This window comes from Dendrobates tinctorius, unplaced genomic scaffold, assembly GCF_039654945.1.
Source record: "Dendrobates tinctorius isolate UK_male_01 unplaced genomic scaffold, ASM3965494v1 ptg000021l, whole genome shotgun sequence".
NCBI lineage: Eukaryota > Metazoa > Chordata > Amphibia > Anura > Dendrobatidae > Dendrobates > Dendrobates tinctorius.
In genome coordinates this window covers 13,391,329-13,402,500 of record NW_027361689.1, presented here as the reverse complement: position 1 = coordinate 13,402,500, position 11,172 = coordinate 13,391,329, and the positions used below count along the sequence as shown (strand labels likewise).

The following is an 11,172-nucleotide window of genomic DNA, read 5'->3' as shown; positions in this document are numbered from 1 at the left end:
GTTAAAAACAAAAGTGTCAATGCAGAATGGTGGGAAGGGGTTAAGAGGCAGTGTTTTTTTTAGAATCGCATCCCATTGAATAGGTCGTTTCTTCTTGCAGAATTCCATGACGGCTCTGATTGTTGCAGTGAGGGGCGGGTACACCAACACCGTAAAGGAAATTTTGAAGAGGAACCCAAATGTCAACCTGACCGATAAAGATGGCAACACGGCTCTCGCTATAGCAGCCAAAGAGGGTCACACTGAGATTGTGCAGGACTTGCTGGATGCCGGCACCTATGTCAACATCCCTGACCGGGTAAGGTGGTGTTTTTTGTGCCTGGTGGTTTTTTTTTTTTTTTTCTTGACCATACAGGGATGTGGACATTACAATAAAATCATCCGGTCCTCCACTCGCGGGTTTTCTGCTCCTAGAGTACATTTTGCTTAAGTTTAGAAACTCTTCAAAATCAAGTGGCAGACATATTCATTTCTCGTTCGCCTTATTGGGGGACACAGAGACCTTGGGTGTATGCTGCTGCCACTAGGAGGCTGACACTATGCACAAAAAAAGGTTAGCTCCTCCTCCGCAGTGTACACCCCACCGACCGGCAGAGAATTCCTCAGTTTAGCTTAGTGTCAGTAGGAGGTGGACACGGGTCTTTTATTAGACCCATATCTACCTCGTCGTGCGTCGTTCCTTTTCAGGTTCTACAGAGGGATACAGAGTGAAAAGTCACATCTGTACTCCCACATGGAGTCTGCAAGTACGGCGTGTACTGCCAACCCGTATCCTTGCAGTTCTCCACGGCAGGACCAGCCAGACGGACGCCGACACCAAGACGTGCCAGCGACTCCAGGGGTCCTTGTCGCCAGTCTCCCTCCCACTCGCCTACCAGAGCCTGTCGGTTGGATGAGACGCAAGACTTCTTCAGACAGGTAACGGATCATGGATGGGTGAGTATTTTTTTATTTTTTTATTTATTTACCTGGCTGCCCATTCCCGACGGTCGCCTCTTCAATGGTCACAGGGGAACCCCGGTTGTAGGCGCTGCGGTCGCTCGCAGTCGCCACAAGGCTATAGGCAGCTCAATGTTGCTGGGCATCCCCCCCTTCCCTCCCCCCTTTCTGGGGACAGGGAGCACAGGGTTTTTTCCCATTGGGAGCGGCTTGCGACTGCGGCGTCCCACTTTTTCGGACCTCCGCGCCGACCCCCTGCTGACAGGCGGCCGCCGCAACTAATTTAGGCCCCGGCTTCAGTTCGGGCCTACCGCTGCGTCGCGGCCACGCCCCCCGCCCCTTTCTTCTAAGCGGGCTTCTCTCCCGCTCTTCCCAGGCCCTCCCACCGCCTGTCCTTCACCTGCCCAGCCTGTTATTGGCTAGAGGGCAGTGAATTGTTAACCCTGCGTGGTGCTCCGTCCTCCCTCCTCTCCTGAAGGCGCGCTTTTTCTCAGGAAGGCGCCATTTTCCCAGCCTGTTAGCCGGGCACCAGCTCTTCACTGGATAGCATCTTCTCCAGCTGGTTTTTTTCAGGAGGTCTGTCGGCCGGATTTCGCTCTGACCTACATCCACTGACAGGTCGCAGAGCATCGCTTCTGGGGACTCCGGACCGTGAGTAGCTCTGCACTGCAGACTGACCCTTCTCCGCCCTCTGTCCCCCAACCTTCCGGCATTACCTCAGCTTTTCACTATGTCTAACTCTAAGTCTGATCGTACCCGCTCTACCGCCCTCCCCTGCACTTTAGTCAAGTACTTTGCATGTTCTTCGTGCAATCGCAAACTTCCCTCAGGCCAGCCCACTCCCCTCTGCCTGGATTGTAGCAATCCAATCCAGCCCGACGCCGCTCAGGAGCCATCCATAGCCCCAGTGGTGAGTGAACCCCCCATGCCGGGCTGGGCCTCCTCGCTATCTCAATCAGTGGCAGACCTCACCAGGGTGTCTCAGTCCCTGGTGGCCGTTCTTGATAAGTTGCCCCTGGACTCTTCAGCAGGGCCAAGCAGGTCCCAAATTGTTCCATCTGAATCAGCCAGCGGTAGTCGCAAAAGACCCAGGCAAGATTCCCAGCCGGAATCCTCTCCTAGTCCCATCTCACCGCATAGCCCTTCTCACCAGCCTCCCTCTCGGGCCTCCTCTCCCGAGTCAGGGGAAGCGCTTTCGGACAGGTCATCTGAGGGGATTTTAGAGCTGGATTCGGACCAGGATGCAAGCATGAAGGTCACAGTGCAGGACCTCATTGCTGCGATCCATCATACCTTCGATATTGCTGACTCCCCTGCGAAATCCTCAGATCAGGAGGTTTCGTTCAGACGGGCAGAAACTCCTTCCAGGGTTTTTCCTTTCCATTCCGAGTTTGGGAAAATTTTTACCAAGGAAAGAGAAGATCCGACCAGACGCTTTCAAAGAGGAAAACGTCTCGGCATACTCTACCCATTTGCTAAGGAGCTCACGGACAACTGGTCGGCCTCTCCCTCGGTCGATCCGCCTGTGTCCAGGCTATCCAATAACACAGTTCTCCCGCTTTCAGGCGTGGCGTCCCTAAAGGATTCTAATGACAGGATTATAGAATCCCTGGCGAAGTCTGCCTTTGAAGCGGCTTCAGCGGCGGTGTGTCCAATCTTTGCTTCATCCTGGGCAGCAAAGGCCATAGCCACGTGGGCAGACGACCTTCGTCAGGGCATCTTAGATAAGGCGCAACCGGAGCATTTGGCCGATCTCGCCAATCAGATCTCCCATGCTGGGGACTATCTTCTCTCCGCTTCCTTGGATGCTGCATCCTGTGCAGTTCAGGCGTCAAGCAACGTTGTTGCAATTCGACGTACAATTTGGCTAAAGGCATGGCAAGCGGACTTGTCTTCTAAAAAGTCCCTCACTAACCTGCCTTTTCAGGGGGTGCGCCTCTTTGGGTCCCAATTGGACCAGATTATTAAGGACGCCACCGGAGGCACGAGTTCACTCCTCCCTCAGTCCAAGCCTCGCAGACCCCCTCTAAGGCGTCAGTTTCGACCCTTTCGGACTTTCCGTCTTTTCAATACGGCGGACAACTCCAGCCAACAGAGACCGCAGGCTCGCCAGGAGAGAAAGAAAGTTTCCTTCAGACCCACTCCTTCCTGGCGACCCCACTCCTCCCAGGGCAGACCGTCCAGATCTAGATCTGGACGGTCTACTTCAGCATGACTATCATCGGGCATGCGAGGGGCCTTTCCAATTGGGAGGTCGATTTCTTTCCTTCAGGGACGTTTGGCCGCCGTGGAGGACGCCTGGGTCAGGGAGGTCGTATCCTCAGGATACAAGATAGAGTTCGTCTCTCTCCCACGGGATCGTTTCTTCGAATCCCGGCCTCCAAAGGATCCAGCCTTGATCCCGGGGTTCTCTACGGCTATCGCTGCTCTCCTCAGTTCCGGGGTGATTGTGCCCGTTCCCGAATCGGAGCGCTTCACGGGGTTCTACTCGAACCTGTTTGTAGTGCCGAAAAAAGACGGCACAGTTCGACCCATCTTGGATCTCAAGCTGCTCAACAAGAGGGTCCGCCTTCGCCACTTCCGCATGGAGTCGCTTCGCTCGGTCATCGCCTCCATGGAGGAGCAGGAATTCATGTGCTCAATAGACATCCAAGATGCCTATTTACATGTTCCAATTTTCTCCGGACATCAGAAGCTCCTGCGCTTTGCGATTCGACAGCATCACTACCAGTTTGTCGCACTGCCCTTCGGTCTTGCCACCGCTCCCAGAGTCTTCACGAAGATCATGGCTGCGTTGATGGCTTTGTTGAGAGTCAGAGGCCTCGTTCTTTTCCCGTACCTAGACGATATTCTGATCAAGGCTCCCTCATTCCAACAGGCTCACCAAAGTTTGTCAATCGTCCTGGACACTCTTTCCAATTTCGGGTGGATCGTCAACAGGAAAAAGTCCTGTCTGGTTCCTACCCAACGCCTGGTCTTTCTAGGTCTTCTATTCGACACTCGTCGGTCAAGGGTCTTTCTCCCACAAGAAAAGATTCTCTCTCTGCAGCAGGAAGTACGATCGCTGCAGACCTCGCGATTCCCATCCCTCCGTACAGCCATGAGGGTCCTGGGAAAGATGGTGGCGGCGATAGAGGCAGTTCCCTTTGCCCAATTTCACGCCAGGCCTCTCCAGCAGGCCATTCTGTCGAAGTGGAACAGGTCGCCTCGGTCCCTGGATCGCCCTGTCCATCTTTCTTACCGGATCAAGCGGTCTCTCAACTGGTGGTTGTCGTCACCTCTCATTCTATCGGGTCGATCCTTCCTTCCCATTCACTGGCAGATAGTAACCACAGATGCCAGTCTCCTCGGTTGGGGTGCTGTGTTCCGCAACCACACTGTTCAGGGTCGATGGTCGGATCGGGAATCAGCGCTGCCGATCAACGTTCTGGAGATTCGAGTGATCCATCTTGCTCTGGTCCACTGGGAAAGGCTCCTCAAGGGTCTGCCGGTACGGATTCAGACAGACAACGCCACAGCGGTGGCATATGTCAACCGCCAAGGGGGAACACGGAGTGTCTCAGCCCTGGCGGAGGTGTCCAAGATTCTTCGTTGGGCGGAGATTTCCGTTCCGACAATTTCCGCGGTTCACATTCCCGGCGTAGACAACTGGGCCGCCGATTTTCTCAGCCGCGAGGGTCTCGCGGCGGGAGAATGGTCCCTACATCCGGAAGTGTTTCATCTGCTCTGCCTTCGGTGGGGAACCCCGGATGTAGACCTCATGGCGTCTCGCCTCAACAGGAAAGTCCCACAATTCGTGTCCAGGTCTCGGGACCCTCTGGCAGTGGGCGCCGACGCCCTGGCCGTTCCTTGGTCCCAGTTCGAACTTCCCTACCTGTTCCCTCCTCTGCCTCTTCTTCCCAAGCTGTTGAAGAAGATCAAGGCAGAAGGACTTCTGGTCATTCTCATTGCCCCGAATTGGCCCAGAAGGTCTTGGTTCGCGGACATTGTCAACCTTCTCGCGGACGCCCCCTGGAAGCTTCCAGACAGAACAGATCTGCTGTCTCAGGGTCCGATTTGCCACCCCAATTCTCGGCCGCTCAATTTAACGGCGTGGCTGTTGAGACCGAGGTTCTGAAATGAGCAGGATTTTCCGACCACGTAATTCAGACCATGATCCGAGCCAGAAAGCCATCATCTTCCAAGATTTACTACCGTACTTGGAAGGCCTATTTCACTTGGTGTGAGACCAATGACGTCGCGCCCATGTCCTTTTCGCTCCCTTCAGTCCTTGCGTTTCTTCAGGCAGGATTGGATGCGGGGCTTGCCCTCAGTTCCCTGAAGGGTCAAGTTTTGGCGCTGTCCATTCTGTTAAAGAAAACGTTGGCTTCCCGTCCTCAGGTTAAGACCTTTCTTCAGGGCGTGGCTCACACGGTCCCGCCGTACCGGGCGCCCGTGGATCCATGGGATCTTAATCTGGTTCTTGAGGTTCTGCAAGGTCCGCCCTTTGAACCCCTCAGGGATATTTCCCTTTCTCTCCTTTCTTGGAAGGTAGCATTTCTGGTGGCCATCACCTCCGTCCGGCGCGTGTCGGAATTGGCAGCTCTTTCGTGCCGCTCTCCCTTTCTGGTTCTCCACCAGGATAAGGTAGTTCTGCGGCCTCCGCCCTCGTTCCTTCCGAAGGTGGTGTCCTCGTTTCACCTCAACGAGGATATCGTGCTACCGTCCTTTTGTCCGAATCCAACTCATCCCCGAGAGCGGTCCTTGAACAAGCTGGACCTGGTTAGGGCGGTAAGAGTCTATCTGTCTAGGACGACTTCCTTGCGAAAGACAGAGTCTCTTTTCATTATCCCTGATGGAGCGCGGAAAGGTCACCCGGCGTCAAAGGCCACCATTGCTCGCTGGATCAGATCGGCTATCCTGGAAGCCTACCGTGATATCCCTCCGTCAGGCGCAATATAGATTCTCCTCAGTTCATGCGCAATGTGCCTGACAAGCACAGGTCAGAAAACCACCTATAGTAGCTACATATTTCAATTTCAGGACTATAGAAGTAGTCAGTGACCTTCATAGGAATGTATTAAAAGAGATTACACCAAATCAGATGCAAAAAAAAACATTTATTAACCATAAACTTATTAAAACTAAAAGTACCACTTTTCAGTAGTACCGCCAAATAGGCTCCAGTTATCTTTACTTAACTATTGCTTAAATATAAAATTATGGAAAAAAACTTAAAGGATATTGCACTTAGATGTTACTTAATTATTTTCTACTCATCTTCAGTGGTTTCAATTGCAGCAGAAGCAGCACAGGTACACTTAGAAAAGCAAGGCTGGCAGACGAAAGTTGCATGGGAAAGGCAGATTGATTCTTTACATATTTCTTTATCGCCTTATTGGGGGACACAGAATACCATGGGTGTATGCTGCTGCTGCTAGGAGGCTGACACTATGCAAAAACAATGAAATTAGCTCCTCCCCGGCAGTATACACCCACCGACAGGCACCAAGCACCTCAGTTTGTGCTTAGTGTCTGTAGGAGGCGGACCGGGATCTCCCCAGATCCGCATCTAACCATTTTCTTTTAGGTTTTGTGTGTGTGTATTAATCTTTTCCCATTTATTTTCCAGATTCTACACCGGGAAACAGGGGGTAAATGTTCACCCTGCTTTCCCATATCATGCGGCTGAGCGAGCAATGTGGTGTTACCCACATCGCAACTCTCAGGACCGCAGGCAGGACCCTTTCCCTATCACCCTCGGGTGCTACGGGCTGGCTTCAGGTGGCGGGTCCTAGCCAATTCCCCTCCTCACCCCTCTCCCGGGAAAGGGCTGAGAGGAAGACGGCGGTCACCGGCGGTGACTATCCCTTGCAGGCAGAAGGGTTTGGCGCCGTCTTCTGCACTATCCAGATAGAGTGCGGGGCAGAGGACATTCATTCCCAGCGGCACCCACTCATCGCGGGCCCCTGTGGTCATCCTCTTCAGGCATGTGGACGTCAGGTAAGCGCTACCATACAGTCTGGTAGCAGAGTCTGCTTTGAATTTCCCGCCCATTCTATGCAGCCGCGCGCCTCTCTGCAGCCGCGCGCCTCCCAGCTCTCACGCCGGGTACCCTTCCCTGAAGCAGTGGGGCCTCTCTCCCTTACCTCCCTCATCTACCGTGGCGTCACGGGCTCATCGCTCCAGGATCAGGGCTGCGGGGGCAGAAAACGGCGCGGCGCTGATTTTTTACTTTCACTTTCGGTCTGCTCCGGTGCGTGCCCGCTGCAGAACGCGCGCTTTGTTGGCGCCATTCCTCAGTCAGTCACGGGACTGCGTTCTGTCTCCTTATGACCCGCCCCCCCCCCAGGTCTCAGCCACTCGCGCAGCGCTGCCGCCCAGCACCGCCCATCTCTAAGGTCCTGCACCTCCCTGATTCCTCGTGTGACACATGCCAGGGATCTCAGCTTGGGGGACTCTTCTGCTGTTCTGCTCCACATCAGATAACGGTGCTGGCGACGGTAGGCTCTTATTTTTTTCTGAACCCCTAATTCAGCCCCCGCGGCAGTACTCCCTATTCAGATACTGGCTGCAGTAATTCTGCAGTCCTTGCATATGTCCTACTCTGCAGGGGCTCCTTACCCTAGATCCATCGCTATCCACTTCGCCTGCGCGCACTGCAAAGAGAAGCGGGCGTCAAGGCAGTTGTCTCCCTTCTGCCCGTCCGGCAGTCCTTCCGTGATGTCTGCCCCACCGGAGCACCCCGAGTCCCGGGATGAGCGCACCCCTCCTCCTCCAGAGTGGGCTGCTGCAATGTCTCTCAGTCCCTGGTCCAGGTCTTGGAACGTCTTCTGCAGCCACCTGTGCTCCGACCGCCTCTCACGGTGAGTCGTCTGCACCTGACCGCGACCTCCACAGGGACAGGCCGGATAGGATTGCTAGGAAGCGCGTTATTTCTAGCTCGTCTTCCAGCTCGCAAGGTCCGTCCGCTCTACCCAGGCTGCTTTTCTCGTATCCCTCGTCAGAAAACGACGGGATCTGACTCAGACGCAGATAACATGTTTAAGTCTCAGAACATGGTCGATAGTCTCTTATCGGCCATTTTCAAATCGCTCGAAATAAAGGAAGATAAAGCTCCTCTTCAGGACGGCGCCGTCCCCTTTAAACGAGCAAAACCTTCCTCCCGAAACTTTCCTAATCACAAGGAATTCGAGACCATTTTATCCAAACACTGGGAGCCCCCTGAGAAGCACTTCTCAGGCTGCAGGTACTTAGACGTCCTGTATCCATTCGATGCGGACCTTCTTACAAAATGGACGAAAGCTCCCGAAGTGGGCCCACCAGTTCCTTGTCTATCCTCTTTGAAGCATCTAGCCCCTCTTTCTGCCCTATTTTTTTGCTTCTGCCTGGGTGGCAAATGTCATTTCGACTTGGGCAGAAATTCTTCGCAGGGGCATTCTGTCGGCTGCCCCTCAGGACGAGTTGGAAGTTCTGGCAGACCAAATTAAGCATGCGGGTAAATACCTTTTGGCCGGTGGCGTAGCAAGGGCTAACTGCAATATAGTGGCTGTACGCCGAGGTCTTTGGTGAAAGTCTTGGAATGCGCATACCACTTCTAAAAAGTCGCTCACCAGTCTGCCCTTCCATGGTTCTTGGCTCTTTCGGGCCAAGCTGGATCAGATAATTTCCGATGCCACTGGAGGTAGAAGTACTTCGCTTCCCCAGTCTCGACAAAACGTCCTTTCCACAGAAGGGGGTTTCGACCATTCAGGCCCTTTCGTCCCTTCTCTGCCACGAAGAGAGCCACTCAACAGGATCGGCCGCTTGCCACCAGGGAGCGGGATCAGAGGAAACCTTCCTACAAACCCACTCCTCGCTGGTGATCTAGAGGACAATATTCCAGATCTGCAGGAGCCAATTCCGGCAGATTTTCGTCTAAGTGACTGGTCACTTCCACCTGGAATTTCTTCCAGGGTGGGAGGCAGACTTTCCTTTTTCGCGGATGCTTGGCTGTCCGTTGTCGACGACGCTTGGGTCTGAGAACTCGTCGCATCCGGATACAAAATCGAATTTGCTTCACTCCCGAACAGACGGTTTTTCCGGTCTCGGGCCTCCGCGACAGCGGGCCCAGATTCCGGGTTTTCTGCAGGCCATTTCCTCCCTTCTTTCCGCCGGAGTCATTGTTCCCGTTCCCTCAGACGAACGGTTTTCTGGGTTCTACTCCAATCTCCTTGTAGTCCCGAAGAAAGACCTCTCTCTTCGTCCTATTCTGGACCTCAAATTGCTCAATCGCCACGTGAAGATTCTTCATTTCAGGATGGAGTCTCTTCGGTCGGTGATTGCTTCCATGGAGCCCGGGGAATTTCTCTGCTCGGTGGACATTCGGGATGCCTATCTGCACATTCCAATTTGTGTGCAACATCAGAAGTATCTTCGATTTGCGTTTCAGGGAGACCTCTTTCAGTTCACAGCTCTTCCTTTCGGCCTGGCTTCAGCGTCCCGGGTTTTCACGAAGGTGATGGCGACCGTCATGGCCATCCTTCGCTCCAGAGGGATCCTCATCATCCCTTATCTGGACTATCTTTTGATCAAGGGTTCGTCTCGCCAGGACTGTCTCCGGAGCCTTCAGATAACCCTAGACACTTTCAGCCGCCTAGGTTGGCTGGTCAACAAGGAGAAGTCCATTCTGATCCCCACCCAGCGTCTGACCTTTCTGGGTATGGAATTCGACACGGAGCTAGCCCGTGTTTTTTCTTCCAAAGGAAAAATTTACAACTCTGTCCAAGGGCATCAGAACTCTCAAGAGGCCTGCTCCCATTCCCATTCGGTTCTGCATAAAGGTCCTGGGGAAGATGGTGGCCTCCATGGAAGCAGTGCCCTTTGCGCAGTTTCATCTTCGCCCCCACCAGCTGTCTCTGCTTTCAGCCTGGGACAAGACCACGATGTCCTTGGACCGTCCTATTCGGCTTCCTCTCAGGGTGAGGCAGTCTCTCACTTGGTGGCTACGGCCAGCGTCAGTTCTCCAAGGGAGGTCCTTCCTTCCGCCTCAGTGGCAAGTCATCACCACCGATGCGAGCCTTCTAGGATGGGGAGCCGTGTTCCATCAGAAAGCGGCCCAAGGCCGCTGGAAGCCACAGGAGTCTCTCCTCCCAATCAATCTTTTGGAGATCAGGGCAATTTTCCTGGCCCTTCTTCATTGGCAGCCCCTCCTCTCCGGCAAGCCGGTCCGTATTCAGTCGGACAACGCCACGGCCATGGCGTACATACACATCAGGGGGGCACGCGCAGCAAACAAGTAATGTCAGTAGTGGCCAAGATATTACGCTGGGCAGAACGTTACGTTCCGACAATCTCCGCCGTCCATTTTCCAGGGGTGGAAAATTGGGCAGCCGTTTTTCTAAGTCGCCAGGGCCTAGCGTCCGGCGAATGGTCCTGCACCCCGCGGTTTTCTCTCAGATATGCGACCGTTGGGGCACCCCGGATGTCGATCTCATGGCATCTCGGATGAACCACAAGGTGCCGGAGTTCGTAGCCAGGTCCAGGGACCCTCTAGCCGTCGCGTGCGACGCACTGATGACTCCTTGGTCCCAGTTTCAACTTCCGTATCTGTTCCCGCCTCTGGCATTGATCCCTCGGGTGGTCAAAAAGATAAAATCGTAAGGCGTACCAGTGATTCTAGTCGTTCCAGATTGGCCAAGACGGCATTGGTACGCGGAACTGGTCAACATGCTCGCGGACGTTCCCTGGAGGCTTCCGGACCGTCCAGACCTTCTCTCGCAAGGCCCCCTTTACCACGAGAATTCTCAGTCTCTGAGTTTGACGGCATGGCCGTTGCGACCGCAATTCTGAAGGAATCAGGTCTGTCCAGTCAGGTTATTCAAACTATGATCAGAGCCAGGAAACCAGCCTCTTCCCGCATTTACTATAGGTACTGGAAGGCTTTTTTCCGTTGGTGCGATAAGAGTCTTCCCAATGTCTTTCTCTATCCCGTCTATCCTGGGGTTTCTTCAGTCTGGGTTAGACGCGGGTCTGTCCCTCAGTACGCTCAAGGGCCAGGTTTCCGCTCTCTCTATCCTCTTCCAAAGAGAGCTAGCTTCTCTACCACAGGTCAAAACCTTTCTACAAGGGGTTTTCCCACGTGGCTCCTCCTCATCATTCGCCAATAGACCCGTGGGATCTCAACCTCGTCCTTAGCGCGCTCCAGAAGGCGCCGTTCGAGCCTCTCCAGGACATTCCTTTGTTCCTTCTCTCTTGGAAGGTCACCTCTTTGAT

At 54.0% G+C, this 11,172-nt stretch overlaps 1 protein-coding gene across 4 annotated transcripts in view; it reads left to right on the top strand.

The window, feature by feature from the left end:
• Window positions 1-11,172, top strand: part of KIDINS220 (kinase D interacting substrate 220) — a 182,492-nt gene that overhangs the window by 36,014 nt on the left and 135,306 nt on the right. For all 4 annotated transcript variants that reach the window (XR_012230825.1, XM_073568178.1, XM_073568177.1 and 1 more), the window contains exon 8: window positions 101-298. Coding sequence is in view for 3 of the 4 variants with exons in the window: in XM_073568178.1 (XP_073424279.1) it covers window positions 101-298 (198 nt within the window). In the remaining variant the exon portion in view is untranslated. The remainder of the gene's footprint in view (window positions 1-100; window positions 299-11,172) is intronic.